This window comes from Vigna angularis, chromosome 3, assembly GCF_016808095.1.
Source record: "Vigna angularis cultivar LongXiaoDou No.4 chromosome 3, ASM1680809v1, whole genome shotgun sequence".
Classification (NCBI taxonomy): Eukaryota; Viridiplantae; Streptophyta; class Magnoliopsida; order Fabales; family Fabaceae; genus Vigna; species Vigna angularis.
This window is the reverse complement of record NC_068972.1, coordinates 35,033,877-35,054,297: the sequence shown is the minus strand read 5'-3', so window position 1 is coordinate 35,054,297 and position 20,421 is coordinate 35,033,877. Positions and strand designations below refer to the sequence as shown.

At 35.9% G+C, this 20,421-nt stretch overlaps 1 protein-coding gene and 1 pseudogene across 3 annotated transcripts in view; both read left to right on the top strand.

Annotated features, from left to right (window-relative positions):
- Window positions 1-17,223, top strand: part of LOC108326633 (uncharacterized) — a 29,981-nt gene extending 12,758 nt beyond the window's left edge. For 2 of the 3 annotated variants that reach the window (XM_017560237.2, XM_052875314.1), the window contains exons 11-23: window positions 10,462-10,535; window positions 11,223-11,290; window positions 12,390-12,458; window positions 12,559-12,653; window positions 12,739-12,820; window positions 12,912-12,990; window positions 13,071-13,158; window positions 13,253-13,406; window positions 13,970-14,158; window positions 14,254-14,313; window positions 14,998-15,260; window positions 16,666-16,771; window positions 17,050-17,223. In XM_017560237.2, the coding sequence (XP_017415726.1) occupies window positions 10,462-10,535; window positions 11,223-11,290; window positions 12,390-12,458; window positions 12,559-12,653; window positions 12,739-12,820; window positions 12,912-12,990; window positions 13,071-13,158; window positions 13,253-13,406; window positions 13,970-14,158; window positions 14,254-14,313; window positions 14,998-15,260; window positions 16,666-16,771; window positions 17,050-17,103 (1,381 nt within the window). In that variant the 3' untranslated portion in view covers window positions 17,104-17,223. Of the gene's footprint in view, window positions 1-10,461; window positions 10,536-11,222; window positions 11,291-12,389; window positions 12,459-12,558; window positions 12,654-12,738; window positions 12,821-12,911; window positions 12,991-13,070; window positions 13,159-13,252; window positions 13,407-13,969; window positions 14,159-14,253; window positions 14,314-14,485; window positions 14,535-14,997; window positions 15,261-16,665; window positions 16,772-17,049 lie in introns of those variants that run through there. The other variant, XM_052875313.1, reaches the window with a different exon arrangement.
- On the top strand, window positions 5,386-6,827 carry LOC128195989 (uncharacterized; annotated as a pseudogene).
- Window positions 17,224-20,421: the final 3,198 nt, after the last annotated feature.

Below are 20,421 nucleotides of genomic sequence, written 5' to 3'. Positions count from 1 at the left end.
GTGTGCAATCTTAGGCTATTGTATCGTTCAAAGGATTTTTTGTGTTATGATGCAACCTCTTGTCACTTTAGTATCTCTAGGAGTTTGGTTCTTTTACCATTAGATATTTTTTTATATTTTAACTCTTAACGATTTTGTTATCCTCTCTAAGTGCTTTATGTTTCTCATTCTCTGGAATTTTTCAAACCATGTCATGTTTATGTTAGATGCTAGTCTACTGTGCCTCTTCACAACACTATGCTGAATCATCTAGAGTACTTCTCACACACCTTGCCCAAAGGCTTGAAATTCAATTTAAAAACTCGAATGAGATGCTCTATGGTAGGATACTAAGAGTCTACGAGAGAAGGAAGAGAATATAGACTGTTAATGTGTTAGTTAACTACTGTGAGTAAGGGGAGATGCATTTGTTTTAATGTAGGGGGTAGTTAGTTAGACTGTTGGGGGGGGGGGGGGGGAGAGCAACCTATATAAGGGTTGTATAACTCTGTAAGAGGGTTAGCGATTGTTTTGATTGTTGTATAGACAGGACAATTCATATCCTGTGGAGGTGGGATTCATCCCCCTTTTGGATGCTTGTACAATTGGGAATACTATACAGAGGAATATACAATTCTTTTCTTCTTTCTGGTGTTGGGTGTGTGTTTTACTGTTGCGTCTTGATAGTTCTTGGACCTTCTTGACCAAGAACCTATCAAATTGGTCCGACCTGTCGGATCCAATTGAGAGAGGAAAGGGTGATGGAGGGGAGAATGGATGGAAGGTTGAATGTGGTAGAAGGCCAACTTGAAGCGATGGAAATTGCGGTGGATGGGATGAAGAAACAATGGCGTTGCGTCAAGACTCCGCTGCAATGCGCCAAGATCTACAAGAAACAATGAGGATGTTGGGCGGGAGAGCACGAAATCAGGAGGGCCAGTAGTCGGATGGCAGTCAAGCCTTAGTCAACGAGAACCGGAGGAGGCAAGAGGAAGAAGTTGGCGGACGGGAGGGAAGTCGATCGGAAGCACAAACTAATTGGAGGAAAAGGTTGGAGTTACCTGTTTTCGAAGGAGTGGATCCCTTGAATTGGATCAACTGAGTAGAGAGGTTCTTTGAGTTACAGGGGGTAGTGGAAGATGAGAAAGTGCGATTGGCCTCTGTCAGTATGGAAGGTAGCGCGGGCTACTGGTTCAGATTCTAAGGCGAAAAGTCGCACATGGGAAGGTTTGAACGGGGCGATGATAGGGCGATTTGGGGAAAGAAACAGGGGGTCGATCTTTGAGCGATTGGCGACTAGTAAGCAGATCAGAACAGTGGAGGAATATGTCCAAGATTTTGAAATCTTGATGGGTCAGACGAGAGGAGTGTCGGATGAGCAACTGCTAGGGTACTTCCTGGTGGATCTCCAGGAAAACATTCGGAATTGAGTTAGGCCGCACGATCCGCAAGAATTGATAGTAGCGATGTGGATCGCAAGGGATGTAGAAGATACCCATGGGGGAGCAAAGGCTTGGAACGGAAATGCGAGACGAATCCAAGCGTCGTGGCGATGAACGACGGGAGCAGTGACGCGGGTTGAACCCAATCGCAATACATCGGGGCGAACATGCGACGCAAAGAGTGTAGGTTCTGTGAGGAAGGAAGGAAACCCAATGAACGAGGGGCTAGGGGAGCGAGTACAGTGGGGAGTGAAACCAAAGGACGTGGTCCGAGGAATTTGCCTTATTCAAAATATATCAAGAGGAGAGAGGAAGGGAGATGCTTCTGCTGTGAAGGTCCCTACAGCCCGGGTCACCGCTGTCGGAGAGGAGCATGAGGGTGACTATTCTGGCCGAGGACGAGGGGGAAGATGAGGGGGAAAACGGGGAAGAAGAGGAGCAAAAACCCATGGAGCTTTCATATTTTTCAGCAGGGGGCCTCACCTAGCCTAAGACTATGAAGCTGCAGGGATGTGTGAATGGGAGGAAGGTGCTTGTGCTTACCTCCAGTTAGGCAATGGGATCATAGGATACCCATCAAAGAAGGGGTCGACCTAGTGAATATAAGACTGTATCAATACCCTATACAATGAAGTCTGAAGTGGAGAGGCAAGTAGCAGAGATGTTAGAATCTTGAATCATAAGGCTGAGTCATAGTCCTTATTCTAGCCCAGTAATACTAGTGAAGAAAAAGGATGGAAGCTGGAGATTTTGCATAGATTACCGAGCATTGAATAAGGCAACAATATCGGATAAGTTCCCTATACTGGTGATAGAGGAGCTTTTGGATGAACTCAAGGGGGAAATGTTTTTTTCTAAGGTGGACTTAAAAGCTGGGTACCACCAGATAAGGATGGGAGAAGAGGATATACCGAAAACTGCGTTTCGAACACACCAAGGCCATTATGAATTTTTGGTCATGCCATTTGGCCTAACAAACGCACCAGCAACATTTCAGTGCGTGATGAATAACTTGCTGCAGAAGTATTTGAGGAAGAGTGTCCTAGTGTTTTTTGATGATATCTTGATTTATAGTAGCACCTGGGCAGATCACATACAACATATCAGGGAGGTATTGGGAACTTTGATGGAGTAGAAGTGGTATGCCAACAAGAAATGTGATTTTGGAAGGAGGAAAATACATTACCTAGGGCATTTGATAACAGACGAAGGGGTGGAAATGGACAAGGCCAAGGTGGCAGCAGTCATAGACTGGCCAAAACCCAGAAGCATTAAAGCTCTTAGAGGGTTTCTGGGTCTAACAAGGTATTACAGGAGGTTTGTAAAGGGGTATGGGCAGATAGCTAAGCCTTTGACAGATCTTTTGAAGAAGGGACAATTCTGCTGGACGCCACAGGCCAGTGAGTCAATGAGGAAACTGAAAGAGGCTATCACAACAGCCCCCGTCCTTGCATTACTTGATTTCTCACAATAGTTCCACATTGAATGTGATGCCTCAGGCAAAGGAGTAGGGGCAGTGCTATCTCAAAATAGAAAACCGGTGGCTTTCTTCAGTAAAGCACTTTCAGCAACATCTTTGAGCAAGTCAATATATGAAGAAGAGCTCATGGCCCAGGTCCTAGCCATTCAGCACAACCGACCGTATTTGTTGGGACAACAGTTTATAGTACATACTGACCAGAGGAGTTTGAAATACTTGCTGGAGCAGAGGATTACAACTCAGAACTAGCAGAACTTGCTAGCAAAACTGCTTTGGTATAATTTTGAGATCCAGTACAAAACAGGAGCCTCTAACAGAGGGGCAGCTGCGCTGTCACGAAAAGGAGAAATGTAGGAAGAGGGAGAAATGGAGTTGAAGGGAATATCCAGGCCTTATTGGCAGGATTTTCAGGACATACTAAGTGAGGTGGAGGAGGATCCAGTGCTATAGAAAATAGTGGAAGGATTGAAAGCTGATGCTGATTCACACCCTTCCTATACCTTGGAGAATGATAGGCTGCACTATATAGGGCGGTTAATGATATCTGCAGCGTCTGAGTGAATTCCAAAACTGTTGAAGGAATTCCATGCAACACCCACAGGAGGTCATTCTGGCATCTACAGGACTTACAGGAAGATTGCCTAATCCTTACATTGGATAGGGATGAAGAAAAGGGTGACATAATTTATAGCAAGATGTCTAATCTGCCAACAACATAAGTATTTGGTAGCTTCGCCCCAAGGGTTGCTTCAACCCCTGCCCATAGTAAGGTTGCCAAAGTCACAAGGATTTGATGCTATTATGGTGGTAGTGGATAGGCTCAGCAAGTATGCCCATTTCATAGCACTGAAGCACCCCTACACAGCCAAGACAGTGGCAGAAAAGTAGTCAAGCTACATGGAGTACCTCTGTCCATTGTCAATGACAGAGATTCGTTGTTCCTAAGTATATTCTGGAAGGAGATGTTCAAACTCCAGAACACACAGCTCAACATGAGCATGGCTTACCATCCGGAAACAGATGGGCAAACAGAAGTCCTAAACATAATTTTGGAATCTTACCTGTGTTGTTTCTATTCAGAACAGCCGAAGAAACGATGTGCTGTTTTACCCTGGGCAGAGTACTGGTACAATACCAGCTACCAAGGGTCAGCGAAGTGCACCCCTTTTGAAACAGTGTATGGTAGACCCCCACCAGCCTTGACGAGATACATATCGGGTGAGACCGCAGTGGAGGCAGTGGCGCAGGAATTACTGACTCGAGATGAGGCTTTAGTTCAACTCAAATTCCATCTACAGAAGGCTCAAGATCAGATGGTTAAACATGCCAAGGGTTGTATAACTCTGTAAGAGGGTTAGCGATTGTTTTGATTGTTGTATAGACAGGACAATTCATATCCTGTGGAGGTGGGATTCATCCCCCTTTTGGAGGCTTGTACAGTTGGGAATACTATACAGAGGAAATATACAATTCTTTTCTTCTTTCTGGTTTTGGGTGTTTGTTTTACTATTGCGTCTTGATAGTTCTTGGACCTTCTTGACCAAGAACCTATCACTCTATCTTGTTTTTTGCTTCTCTAGGTTACTAAACTTTCTCCAATAAACATATAATACCCAAAGGTAGATTTTTATTCATAATAGAACTTGCATGGTTTGTAGTAGTATATATCCCCAGGTTTGAAGTGTTTTTTTTTTCTTGAACAATAACCCCTCACATGATTTTCAAGTATTGAAGAATTTTGTCAACTGTATGCATGTGTCTTTCTCTCGGAACATGCACAAAATGATTTACCACACTTAGTGCACAAGTAATGTTTGGTCTCATGTGCAATAAATAAGTTATTTTTCCTACCAATATCTGACATTAAGTCTTTTTTACATGAGAACCCTCTTTAGTTCCAATTTTGTGATTCAATTCAATAGGAGCTTTTGAAGTTCTACATCCTAGCTTATATGTTTCTTTGAGGAGATTGTTATGAAATAAATTTTAAGTTTATTTCAATCTCACAAAACCGGCTTGTAAGATGACATTTGTGCCTATTTATATATTGTAAATTAGTCTTATCTCTAGTAGATATAGAACTTCCAACACACCCTTTAACGTTGAGGCATATACATCTTGAGTGTGAAACTAGACATTAATGGATGGTTCAATAGCGGCTTGATATTAGGTAGAACAATAGATTCAGGGAATTACAAACTTTGTTGGGATAAACTTTAACTCATGACTCAAATATCATGTTAAAAAGTACAAAAACTTGTAAGGTGAGATTTGCACCCACTTATATACTGCAAATTGACCTTATTTTTAGTTGATGTGACATTTCCAATAGAGATTTCAAGTACATATTTTCCCTTAGGGATGAAAATCCATTTTCTTTTTTTAATAAGCAGCCTCAATTCCAAGGAAATTCAAGTTTTCTAGGTGCTTCATTTCAATTTGGGCTGCCAATTTTTTTGTTTTGCCATCTCCCGCAATAATTATATCATCTAATAATAGAGTGCTTTATATTCCACTAGTTTTGGAAGGACTAGAAGTGATAGAGAAATTCTACCTCTTTGACTTGGGAGGAGTAGATGTGATATTAGGGGTGGCATGGCTAGCAAGACTGGGAGAAATTAAGGTAAACTGGGGAGAACTTATGATGCGATTTGAGTCAGAAGAAAAAGGAAGTAGAAATTTAGGGGGATCCAACATTGACACGTAAAGTGGTTACTCTTGAGGCATTGTTAAAGGAGAGGGAGATAGAAACCATGACTGTAGTTTGGAGCTTAAGCCAAGCAGAAGTGACTGAGGGAGAATGGGAAGCAGAGAGATTGGCACCAGTGCAGGAAGCGGGGTTGCAACAAATTCTGGCAGATTTCGAGGGGGTGTGTCGAGAACCCCAGGGGCTGCCACCTGAGAGGAAAATAGACCATCGAATCCCATTGAAGGAAGATAGACTTCAAATTCAAATTAACTTAGTACAGTTTGTGAGCGCAATGGAGGTTCTGTACACGAAGCTCCATGACAAGTACACCGAAGTCAAGACTAAGAAACTATCTGATTTGGAACACCTTAACGAAGAACAACAACTTATAAATTCATCAATTGCTTGTCCGCTGCAAAAGATGTCATAGAGCACTTGAAGACCGAGAAGGAAGAGCTTCTTGGACAAGTCAATGATTTGAGAGTCGAGCTCGCTTTGCTAAAGGCTGCCAATGACAACCAGTTAGCGGACTATTAGATGCTTTTGAGGAAGGAAAGCTACAAAAATGAAACTCTTTCTGAAGAAGTGGAGAAATTCAACAACTTTGCTAGGAAGGAGCATATCATGATTTGAATAATAGCATAAGGATCGTAGCTATAGATAATCAGTTTAAGGTTAAGTCTAACAGATCATATGTAAGAATGACTAGAAAACGTATAAGACAAAATGCTTTAAGGACGAAGCAAGGTTTATATCTTTTGAAAATGATCAAGTTAATTCTGTTGAGAGAGAGTCAATGCACAATGCCTGCAAGGAGACAACATCTGGTACACTGTTGGAGTGTAGTAGCGAGGCTAATGTTCTATCAGGCCTTGATTTATAGGAAACTGGCCATGGTGACTGGCTTATTCTAGTTCTTTGTGAATATACACTATGAATGAAATTTTCCACTTACTGTCAAATTGGACGAATATGCCTTTCTGCACTACATCTATCAAGTGGCTACTCCTTCAGTTTATCATGGATTTGCAAAGTCCCGGAAAAGTGCTACAACGAAGGAACCAGCAGCAGTAAGGGGAGGAAATACCCCAAGTTTTAATACAATGGCAAGAGGGTGGTTTGGATGGTGCTACTTAAGGAGGAACACTACATCAGACAACAGTTTCCTGACTTCAACCTTGAGGACAAGGTTGATGTTGGGGAGGAGGGTAATGTTAGGAAGTTAAAAGTATATGAGAGGAGGAATAAAAGAGGAGGGAAGTAAGGGCCGAACGGTTTATATATATTAATATCGAACGGTGGCTGCAAGGGAGGAGGGAGTGAAGGGCCGAACAATATAAAGTGATAATACCGAACGGTAGAGAGTTAATGTTAGGGAATTAAATAGCGGGAAAGTTTGTTAGTTTGTTAAGGGGAGAAAGAGAGTATAAATAAAGGCTGAGTTGGCTGAGGAGGGTATTAGATATTTTTTCTTTTGAGTATAGACTAGATATATTGTTCAAGTGGAGGAAGGGAGGCTTCCTTGGGAGGGGGATACTTACATGTATTTTCTTCTTTCAATACATTACACATACATATACTATCATATTATGCTGTTTGAGAGTTGTGTGAGAATAGAGTGATCTATTTTGGTTCCCTGAGTAAAGGAACCTAACAAGTTCACTTTTTATGGCTTCATGGATTGAGGTAGGGATTTTTGTGGCATCAATGACAACAATAAAGTTTCGATTCATCAGAAAGATTGTTAGTGTAGACTTACTGAGAAATAGGATATATAACACATTATCTTTTTCCTTTTCTCGATGAAATGTGTAGATGCTCTCGAATAAAGAAGCCAAACACCCTAAGACAAAGGGCCAATAGTATTAAATGTACATGGTATATGATCTAGAGGACTTAGTCATTAATTGACTCATTGTTTAAAAAATTTCAAGTTCTTCTTTATAAGCTTTTCATATCAGACCTTGAAGAAAACTAAAACAAAGACATAACAAAGAACCTATTTAGCAAAAGAACCAAAAGGTTTATATTTACTCAAATTGGAGCCAAAAGAGATGTCACACTCCTTGGAATGAGCTGAAGAGGTCCCGTCAACCCTCTTTGTGGCAATGGATAGTGTTCTATATGTGTTGATATCATTGTTGGCATGTGATGGGATTTGGCAACTCTATTGTTGATGCAACTATCTATGTTGTGATCGCTAAAGTGAGGTAAACCTTTCTGGGCCTTCATTGGCAAGTGATGGCGAATAACAACGGTGATGGCTATTAAAGTGGCAGTAGAAACAAAGCTCCCAAGATTAGGTGCTTTGATACTAACTTGAACTATGTAAGAAAATAAATAGTTATTTATAACAATCACACTAGTTACATTCTTATCATCTCTATTTGTAATAATTAGTTCCTTAAAATAAGGAAATGAAAATATGCTGAAATAATTAGGAAGATTCTAGATATACTTTTCCTAATCACTATGGGTTATTGTTACGTATCCGAGTAGGAGACGTAACGAAATCACCCTCTCACAACAAGAAAAAGAATAATGAAAGAATGGAATTGAACGAATGTATATCTTTTATTGATAAGAATAACTGAATCAAATAGAAAACAAACAATAATTGGGAGCATAACCTCCGTCAATTATTTCTAATAATTGGGAGCATAACCTCCATCAACTATTCTGGAGCATAACCTCCTTTACAAAACTCAATAATAAAAAAATACCCTTAATTATACTAATTATACTAATTATTTCTTGCCTCATCTCTTACTAAATATTTCCTTAGAATATATCTGCATTTAATATAAATATCTCTATATTTAATATGAATATCTTATATTGAATATTTCCTAGGATATATATATTTATTTACTCTAATTAACTTATACTGAATATTCTCTCCTATTGTGGCTCCTTTTACTGTAATTAGCTCTCGCCCCCCCTAACTGCTGCGCAGTTAAGATGGTGATTCTTCAACCGATCGGCTCCAGTCCTTCCCTACTTCCCACCGGCATGATCGCTCCTTGCTTTCTACCATTCGGCCTGATCACTCCCTGTCTCCCACCGTTGGGCCTGGTTGCTCCCTGCCTCCCACCGTTGGGCCTGGTTGCTTCCTGCCTCCCACCGTTGGGCTTGGTCGCTCCCCTTTTGTCCACCGTTCGGTCCGACCATTCCCCCTTGTCCACTGTTCGGCCTTACCTCTCAATGCCTTCCACCGTTCGGTCTTTACGAACAATACTTTTCGGCCTCACTTCCCTCCTACCTTTCTTCTCCTTCTCATTACCTCCCAACCCTTATCATTACCTCCCACCTTATACCCGAACAGTTATTGAGATTTTTTTTTTTTAAATTAACAATATGCTATTTACAACATTACCTCTCTAGGCTGGTCATTGGCTCAAATTGTTCTGAAGATGGTCTTTCTTCACAATGACTTGGTAGAAGATATTTATGTGACTCTTCTTCCGGGCCTGTTTTCCTTATCTAATGGCCTGTGCAAGCTTAAAGGTTCTTTGTATAGCTCGTGACAAGCTCCTTGTACATGGTTTGAAATGTTTTGTTCTACTCTCTTTGGTTTTCTTTCACTTAGTTATGACTTCATTCATCATAGAAACATTGGAATTGTTGTTCTTATATATGTTGAAGACAATACAATAATATTAGTTTTGATCGTGCAACCATTCAATGTCTTAAGCAACAACTCCAAGCTTCTTTTCATTTGAAAGATCGAGTTGTCTTCACTAGTTTATTGCCCTTGAAGTTTATATTGACTCCCCAAGTGTTTTTCTCCAATGGACACTCCTCCTGAGGTTAGTGTCAAATTTCATTGCGATGAGGGAGGTCCTTTAATAGACCCTTTATTATACTACTACTTTGTTGGAAGTCATAATTATATGACCATTACATGCCCTGCCATTTCATTTGCAGCCCAACAAGTGAGCCAATTTATGCATTCCCCTTGCATCTTCATATGGCCATTGTTCAACTTATTATTTGTTTCTTTGAAGACACTTCGACTTGCAACCTATTCCTTCCTATGGAGAAGCCGCCATTGTGGTTGGCTACAGTGTTACAGATTTAGCAGGTTACCTTGATACAAAAAGATCTATCACTAGTTGGGGTGTGTATCTCAGCCCCACATTGCTCTCTTGGACGGGTAGAAAGCAATCTTGTGTATCTAAGTCCTCAACTGAATTAGAGTATTAAGCTAAGTCTATGGTTTCATCTGAAATCATTTGGCTCCATGGACTCTTGACTTAGCTACGATTCTTGATAATTCAATTTTTCATGAGCGTATGGAGCATATCGAGGTGAATTTCCATTCTATTCAAGAGACATTCCACATGTTAATTCTTTCCCCATGTTACATCTCAATTCAGCTTGTAATCATCTTTACCAAGGCTGTATACCTTGATCAGCCCTACAATCAATTTGTTAGCAAATTGATAATCAGCCTCATCAGTTTGAGAGCGGATGCCAATAAGGGATTCTGTTAATTATTTTGTTTCCTGTTATAAGTTGTACATATTAGGAGTAAATATCTGCCTACTCATTGTAGAATATAAGCTTTCCTAATTTGGATATAATAAATTAGGAAATAGTATTTTTTAAAGAAGAGAAATTCTGACACCAAGCTTAGAACCAAGTCACAAATTTCAGAAACTTACCAAACTAGCTATTCACTGTTTTTAAGCCACATTTTAATAAGATATGGATTGCGGCTGTACTTTTAACTTTGATTGAATTGTAAACTCTATGGATTAGTGCTCGTTGTTTCTAGACTACATATTTGATACCTCATTAATCTTTTGCAGTGTCTTCTCTGTTCATTTAATTTGATAAATTCATCCTAAAACAAACTATCTTTGTAGGCTGACATACATATGCAAGAAGGAGGGGATGAAAGCCAGTGCAATTGCACTCACTGCTCTTGCAGAATATACAGGTATTTTTCTTATAATTTTTAATTTTGTGCCTTTGTGCAAGTTAATATTATTTGGTGCTGCTCATACATTTTTGCATGCTTTAGTGTCTGGCGTTAATTATAGGGGGAAAAAGTGGAAAGAAGTCTATATAAGGAGTTTTTTCACTCTTTATACTATTGAATATAGCAGAGAGAATCTGTGTTGTAGAAAATGAAACAAAAGGTACAGCTTTATATATGGTCATAAGCTGCTGCTAAACTTAAAATACACTATAATAGATTACAGCAATTAAAGAAATGTACAGTGCAAAACAAAGGGAAATGACGTTCACTCACTGGCATACAACATACTGTCTAGGCTTATGTTCAGCATACAAGAATTCCTTTTCTAGATTTGCCTTGTCTTGACGAAATAATGGGTCACCATTTTAACCACATTCACAACCTCTCCCATTTCAGCAACAAGAACTTCCATTTTGTGATCTACCACATGCTCCCATGTTCAAAATATTGTGTTAATCTTTATGTAGTACGGATAGTCTTTGTCGCATCTTGAATGGTTGATTCATGATAAAGGTAATGATTATGTGATGTGTCCATATTGACACCTTGTCTAGTTAAAGATTTTTTTTTGCTCAATGTTACATTCTTCAATTCATCTTTGCAATCATTTAATCCTTCTCTTGCTCTCCTGTTTATTCATTACAGAATGTGATATTAGATCATGCTTGAACACTCTCCAATTTCTCTCAAAGAAGAAAGAAGCTCTCAATGTGGTAAGATTTAGTGTGATCACGAAGTTCTGATAAATTTTTTAAGCCTAGTGAATTCATATAAGTATTAAATTTGTTATATGGATATTGTGTTAGAATGTTTTGAAAGTGGGTGCAACAACAGTGATAGTGTGTCGTTTGAAATGCGTGTTAGAGTTTGTCAATACTAGAGTTGTGGTTTGAGTGAAAAAATCAAATCAAATAGAAAGATAACTTTGTTACATTTGAGATGTTGTCTCTAAAACAGAAAACAAGTTTGAGAAGAATAACATTTTAAATGTGTTCTCATTTTGTGGCTCAAAAATGGATAAGGGAGAACAATATTTCAGAGATATGGGTGCCTACAATACATTTTGCAGTTCTGCGAGACAGAACTTATAGAGAAAAAGAAAGAAGTTGAGTAGTTATGGGTGGTTACAAACTAGTGTATAACCTCCGAAAATTACAGAAATAAAAAGAAAATAAAGAAACAGAAAAAGAGATACAACTGTATTACAAAATAAGAAAAATAAAACAATGAATAAACAATGATCAACATAACTTCTTCAGGCTTCGTTTCCTTCTCATTTTTGGGTTGAGACATTGACCATTGTTGTCTACTTGATCAATTGCCTTCCCTCCCAAGTTCTTGGCCTCGATTCTCCTTTCTTTCATCTTTATTCCAGACAGCTGAGTTATGATGATCTTCACCCTTTTGGTTGTTGATGTTTTGTACACCTTCCACCTTCGGAACGTCACAAACTTGAGGCCCAGTCTGTCCAATGTGCATTTATGGGTTATTGTACCACTCAAAGTGGAACGGTTTAAACCTGGCTATGCATATACTAGACACCAGCCTACCCCACTCCTTCCCAACTCTGAACCGTCACCTGACCATATGCCAATAGCACCTCGTCAATCCAGTTGTATTATAAAGCTCCTGTCAGCATATAGTATTATAAAGAAGAGAAACGTGTCTCTTTTTGGCCTTATAATTCATGAGCATTTTTTTGGCTTTATGTTCACTTCAGAACTTGGAGAACAATTTTTTTTGAGTGAGGAAATGTGTTTTTTTTTTCATTACATGCTGCATTATTTTTTACTTGTTTTACTTGGTGCACAGTTTGATATTGGTGCTCAAGTAGTTGGCCAGAAGGACACATCAAAGAATGTTTTTGACATCTGGAAAGAGGTAAGATTCATCTCTACTAAATTTGTCTATTTATCCAGTAGCTATCTAATATTACAACTTTAAATTGACCTTGTTCATTATTGATTGAAATTCTGTGTAGATTTTTCATAAGCGAAGAACAAAAAAGTTGGAAAGAAAATCTCATAGAGGGAATTCCTTTGACTTTGACTCACTGTACTCCCTTGTGTCAAAACGGTTGGCCATGTTTTACTGTCTTACTTGTTTCTTCCTCTTTTCTTCAAATATATCTTCATGGTAAAATAGGAATAGTTATATGCAGAGGTGATAGTGACTTGATTCTGGATGGAATTCATGAAAATGTTTTGCGGCTCAATTATCATGACCCACTGATGCAGAAAACTGTAAGCATTTATCAAACACAACTTATTTCCTTGGATTCATTCACTTATTCTTTTGAATCATTTAGAGTTTTGTTTTGATATCTGTTTGAAGGTCAAGTGCTTCAACAATCTTGGAGTTTATGATCTATTGCATCAATATATAGTGCATACACATAATATGTCCCTTTATGGTAAGAAAATAATTGGCCTACTTTAATTTTTGTTTACAAGTTAAATATCGCTCTTACTTCTCTATCTTTCCTTTCATCAGTATATTTGCCCCTAGTTGCAATTACTGTACATCATATAGTATCTCAAATTCAGAAACCAAACATTGAATGGCCAAAGTCCTATCAGAGGTATCTTGTTCTTCTTGTATTTTGTTTAGAAAAATTTTATGGTGCACTTTTCATACAAAACAAATTTCCTGATGTATCTTATAAACATCTTCAGATATCGTACAATGATGATGGAAAAGATGGACATTTTGAATAATTGGCACCACAAAATCCCACCGCATATTGCAAGGCACTTATCAGCTAGTTCCTTTGTAGAAGACTTAATTTCTCCATTGTTACATATTCTGTCCCCGCCAACTATAAGACCGGTGATGTACTAATTCTATTTGTTCTGAATATGGTTTTGTTATCCAATCACTTGTCACCTTGTCTTCATCCTCTATAGTTGCTTGAGTAGATTTAATTGCAGATTCCTTGTTATTTGATGTTCAAGTGTGTTGGTAGAGAGAGACTATTCTTTGTTGATAAATTATTTGTGGAAATGTTTATGACAAAGAAATTGTCAAGATGAAGAAAGCCTTAGTCTTATTATTTATTATTGAATTCAGTTCGAACAAAACCTTAGTCCAGTTTGATTTATTCACAGCCTTGCAACAGACTGTAAGACTGTTTTTACAGTTCTGTTTATGAAGATCCTTCATTGTTAGTTTTCTTTCTTTAATTCTGTTTTTTAATTTAGCTCATGTATTTTGTTTATGTTTTCATTAATAAATTCCTAACTGTATAAAGACCAGTTCTTTGATTTTTAATCCAGTGTTTGTAGTAACGGACTTGGTGTCTTTTTCTGAAAGACAAGTTGACTCATTTGCTTGGTTCAGCCCCAGTTGCACTGTTTTTTTTCCCTTTTTTGATGTGGATTTCTTGTCTTTAGGTGGCATTACAAGTACTATCTGACACGGAGAAGAATGATCTTACTCAATTAGTTAGCAAAATGGTATCATATGCTATAACATATAAAACTGTGAAATCAGATATGCCGTATCAAACCCTGAAGTCTGAAGTAGCAGATGGTTTGGCACTGTCTTTTGTTCCTCCTATCAGTGACTTTATAAACTTCAAGGTTTGGACTTTGGATTATGGGTCATACTTCTGTCTTTGAAGTATGTCAATCTCAGCCAGATTTTAATATCTTTTCTATTCTCTACATTTCTGCAGGATTATACTTCAAATCATTATGTGCTTTCTGTAGCTATGAAGCAGATTTTGGTGCATGAGGTTAGATTTCATTAACTCTGACGTTTTAGTTTAGTTACAAATTTTTCTCATCCTTTTCTATTTAAGGAGGATATTCAAACCTTGGCCTCTGTCTCCTCTTGTATAACTTATTTTTATATATGCAAAATATGTCTGTTGACCAATGATAGTCCTTTTTGTTTTTAAATCGAAGGAAAGAAAGAAGGTTTTGGCATAACAATATAAGTTGCAAGCCCAACTAGGTTAGCTCTACAACTTGTATAAACACCTATAGTTATACCTATTTGTATAATTAATGCTCTGACTGAAGGGTTAACAATTAGTTTTGCCTAAAGCTTCAAGTTTGAAAGAATGAAAATGAAATTTGAATGTCAAATATAAGGTATTGTTTGCGCTTATTTTTTTGAGAAAGAAATATTTTTTAATAAAATAAGCAAATTTATGTTTTTTTTTTGTGTTTATCTAACTTGCTTATTTTAAAAATAAATATTTTTATGCTTCTTTTTAATAAGAAAGTTCCATCTACTTGTAAAATAAGTGATTTTTAAAAAAAATTGCTTATTTCAGAAATACTTATTTTTTAATTTTAAACAAACTGACTCATAATCTGACTATCCAAAACTTATTCAAAATATAGTAGTTATGTTAGGGATGTCTATATCCATTTTTCATTTCTATTTATGCTCCATTATTTTATGGTTACAGGTTGAAAAGCATAAGATTTTACAAGTTGGTGTTGACAAAACTAGGGCTTTAGCAAATGAAGGGCATGGAATCATTGAGACTGAAACTCACAACATCCCATTAGCCAATACCAATGCTGTGGCAAGGAAATCAAATGCAAATCCCACAATAGTTTCATCAAACTTGAATACCAATAAAAGTTCAAGTACAACAGATATTGGGAAACCACAAAACGTGGGAAATATTAAAAAAGCAACCAGAAGTTCCTCCAGTTTCTTTGATAGGTGATTCTTCCTGAGTTATTTGTATGTCGAGTCAATTATTATTTCTTAAAACTATTGGGTCTAGTAGGAGGTTCCCTATGGGTTACACAAATACCAATAACATCTGAGCCAACTATATAAGGGATCAACACCATTCTTTACCCAAAACCTTAAGGCTATGAGTTAATGTGTCTTTCACCTTTATATACTGCTCTACTTTCTCATTTCTATCCGATGTGGGACTTGGACTCACTTGGATTCCCAACAATCTCCCCCTGAAGGGTGAGTCTCTTCCACATAGGTACACTCCCCCTTTAGCGGATGCATTCCCAACTAACTACAACCACGAGTAGCCCTTTCCAACAGCCGTATCTTAACGGGACTTGCTTACCTGCATATCCTTTACCAGGAAGACTTTCGGTATAGGGATCATTATACTCGTTTGAGTCGGTCATCAAGACAAACTTGACTTTGATACCACTGTTGAAAATAAGACTTATGAGAATCATGTTTGCTAAACTAATCTATATACTGTAATAAGAGCTTCTAATTTGGGAAACTTAATTAAGGGTCTGAAATTGGAAACTTATTTTGTCTTTTTAAATTGAAACCTAGCTGAAGTCCATATTCCTTAATAAATTTGTATGTCCAGGTTGAGATATTTCCTGGGCTTGCATGGTATTGATTTCAGTACCTAAAAAGTATTTCTAGAATTTAGTTCAAATTTGATGTGCTTAATGAAATCACGTCTTAGACCTCCTTTTATGGATTTTTTATACTAGGAGAACAGAAAAGGGCTCAACGTGAAGTGGTTCTTTAACTGGGTGAAGCTTCTTTGGAGAAGTTACTTGGTTGATGTTGTTATCACTGTTGTCAAATAGAAAAATTTAGGAGGGAGAAGCACCTTGGAGTTGTAAATGGTCGATTAGGAGAAATCACGCACTCCAAAGTCCTTTTTCCTAGTAGGTTCAGTGCAATAAATCTCTTTGGTGGTCTTATCTCCCATAGAAGTTACCCCGCGTCATGATTCTTGAAACAGTTATTCATTTTCTTACCTACATCTAGTACGAGAGCACATTATTTTGTCTTACAGTTGTTCATAGTATATCACTATGTTTATATCTGGTAAAAATATTGATTCTGTCGGCAGCTACATCAAGGCCTGGATCAAGGTTATTTTAATTATTGGCTTTTTCTTTGATTTTTATTTTTGACTTTGGTAAAATCGGGCAAAGACACAATGAAAATCTCCTCTTCAACTGATTACTACTAATTAAAAAAGATTTTATGTCCATTGGTTTTTGTAATGGTTCCACTTGGATGTTTATATTGTACTGTTGGGTTAATGGATGGCAATTGTTCCTTACTAAATGATTGTCTTTCTATAGTCCTTGTTTACTGCTTATCTTTCTTTGCTTCATGGCAGGTTTAAAAAGGTAAATACTAAGGGCGTACAAAGTAATGACAGATCTCTACCAGAAGAAGCTATCTTGGAGAAAGATCGATACCCTTTACTTTTTAAATTTAATGAGGTACACTACATTTCTTTAGTAATGAATGAAAATGGAAGTTTCTTTATTTTATCTTGCACTTGATAGAAAAATAAAATGTAATTGCATTTAATTAATAAAGATGCATTGTTGTGGTTTCAAAGCCATATTCGAGAGCATTGGAGACGATAAGAGAAACATATTATCAAAATTATTGCATGTAATTTCGCTACTTTTAAGAAAAATGGAGCTATGATTTAAGTTAATAGCAATATTTGTTTCGTTAATACGGTCATTGTGTCTTGTTGATTTCTTTGCAGGGCTTTACTAATGCAGTCAAAAGACCTGTCCGTATTCGGGAATTTCTATCTTAATGGGTGTAGCAAATAATATATTTATCTTCATGGGCTCCCATAGTTCCCTTTAGATTAGCTTTGTTGTATGTTTCAGAATCAAAGTTCTTACCAATTTTAGTTGTGGTCTTTTTTGCTGTTTATCATTTTCACTTGCAAAATGAAGGGAATGGAGTGGCAGGGTCAACGAAACTAATTGTTTATGATTACAGTTTACTCATCTAAAAGTTAATTTGTTCAGCAAAAACTAATCGTCTATGTTCCCAACCAGCCCCTTGCTTCACATAGCTAAATTTCAATGCAGATTTTTATATAGATAATGCAGGTTAATTGAATCTTGTCAAAATGTGAATTGGAATTCAAATTTGGGAGTAAACTACTATTTTGTCCCTCAAAATGCATCCCATTAAATTACAAAACTAAAGAAATATAATATATGTTTTTCAAAATTTCTATTGTTTTATCCTAACCTTTAAAATTAAGCACTTACTATTTTGGTTCCTAAATATAAGTTAACATTAAATACTAAAATCATACATATCTTTTAAAATTTTAAAAACTCATTTATGAATTCCTTAATTTTAGATCGTAATATGATGGCTAAATATATGCACTTTGAAGGATTTAATTAATAGTTTACTGTTGCACTTTTTGAATGATGTTAGTCAAAATTGTTTGGTATTAGTTGAGGTGGTTGTGGGACTAATTTCAACAAGAGTATGTTAATTACTTAAAGTTGTATAATTTCAAATTTCACTTATAAGAATTTACTATTCTTCATATTCTCCCGTTTTTAAAATTCTTGTTTCTTTTCTTTATATTTCTCGTCAACTTTATTTTGGTGAAGACATAATTTGGTTACTTTCATTTATGCCGTCAACTTAATATCTTTTTGTTGACTAATATTGTTGGTGGTTTCTTTCATATTAAAGTTGAATTCGATTATTTTTTGGTAGTTAGTATTTAGGTGTCTTTGTGAAAGCTTGATATGGGGTCAATGTTATTTTTCAATTAATATTAGTTAAGTCTTTTTGGTTAACATCAGGATAATGCATTTTTTATTAGTGTTAAACACATTTTTTGATCGAGATAACTTTCAATTAATGTTATTCTTTTTCTTGAGAATATTAATCAACATAATGGTTGAGATGATTTCTTCACCAATACTAGTTAGGATTTTTTTTGTCAACACTTGTAAGACTATTTTTGCACTTGTGCATGTCAATACTTTTGTCAATGTTGAAAAATTTTATGTTTTGGTTGATAGTGCTAAGATTGTTTATCTGGTGATGTAGGTCAGGATTATTTCAGTATCAACATTAGTCATGATTTTCTTTGACCAGTGTTATTGATGCTATTTTTTGGTGAATGTCTATCATATTTTTTCACTTGAAGATGTAACAATTATTTTATGGTGTATTTAGAAATTGTGGTTCATTGTTATTAGGATTTTTTTTCCGAATGTTTAGTGAGAAACAAGTGCTTCTGCATCTCTCAACTATTTTCTTTTATTCCAAAAATATTCTACACCTTCCTACTATTTTTCTTTATTCCAAAAATACCCTACACCTCTCTACTATCCGCAATAATCTTTCTCTTTCTCTCTCTGCATTAATAGAGTATTCATATGGCTTAGATTTAAACTTTTGATATATTGAAAAATATAAAATTGAGAGGAAACTTCAATATTAGTGCTTCTACCACTTCCATTTTATAAACTTAAAAGTTAGATGCAAATACAAAATAACAAACATTATAATATTAATAGTAAATAATATATTATTATTATTATTATATACTAACTTTATAATGACGAAATAACTAAATAAATTTTAAATCTTTAACAACTAACTTTTCTTTTATATTTTAAGTATTTAATAATATTTTTATATTATTTATCTAATAAATTAAATACTTTATTCAAGTTATTTGAGTCAAATATGTCGGTAAGTTAAAACATAATATAATGTTAAAAGTTATAGATATTAAATGTAAAAAAAATACACACATATATATATAAACATTTTTCTAGAAATTTAGAACAAAATTTTACCATTTATTATGTAATTTGAAGAAAAAAAAATATATTGAACCGTGAAAATAAGATTGAATCAAACTTATTTAAGGGAAAGTGTAAATAAAATTTTGTAATATATCACAAGTTTAAATCTGAGCCATGTGAATGCTCCATTAATATGGAGAGAAAGAGAAAGATTGTTGAATATAGTGGGGAGATGTAGGGTATTTTTGGAATAAAAGAAAATAGTGGAGAGATGTAGAGTATTTTTGGAATAAAAAAAATGGTGAGGAGATGCAGAAGCACTTGAGGTGATGGAGGGAGCAACACCCGAAATATTTTAACCAACAATTCCTAGGATTGTGGCCAATATTTGCCAGAAAAAAATGTCAACTAATAAAGATATAGAAGTTGGAAAACAAATGTAAGCAAAAAAAAACTTTAAAGAATAACTAATTTTTGTCACAAATAATTATGGTTAACATAAATTAAAAATAACATATGTTAATACTGATAAAGAAGAAAAACACTTTGTTAATTGAAACGTTTTTGGTGGACTTTATACAAAAACAAACTAAGCTAGTGTGTACCGAAAAATTATTAACAAGTATTTTTTAAATTAATAATTTTTATTTAATGTTAAAATATTTTTTTTTATTTTGTTATAATTTAGAAGTGGTGGTAGTGTAAAAATAGTGCGACTCGATTATTTTAATATTAAACGGTTTTATTATAAATAGTTTTGTTATAAACGAGTTTCATTATTTTAAAAGACATCATCTCTTTAGAAACCCATTTTCTAGAGTTCTCTACCTTCTCTTTAAATCTTCTTGCTCCTAAGTCATGTGTTTGACGATAAGGAGGTACCTAGACGATCACGACGTCAAGGCCTACAAATCCAACCGACCAATTTCTGTTTTAGAGCAAGTAAGTTTCTACTCATTTTTCTATCCTCTTTGCTTCGGTCAATTCATGTATCATTTAGTTATCTTTTCTTGCTCTTGGTGAATTTAGAGTTCTAAGAACTCTGTCTGTTTCAATTTTGGTGCCTCGTAGGGTCCGTTTAGGAATTTCTTGCGTTTCAAGCAATTGGTGGGACACTTTCGTGGATTGAGCTGTTATTTTGAGGTAAGAGAAGCTAGACTTTGTTTTAGTTATGTTTGTAGTGTAAATTTAGTAATTATATAAATTTTAGACGTTTTAGTAAAATATGGTGTGTTTGGATAAATTGACGTATGTAAATTGGTGATTTTAATGATATGATGTTATTGTAATTAATGTGATAATATGTTTGCTACTGTATAATGTTTTAATTGTGTGTG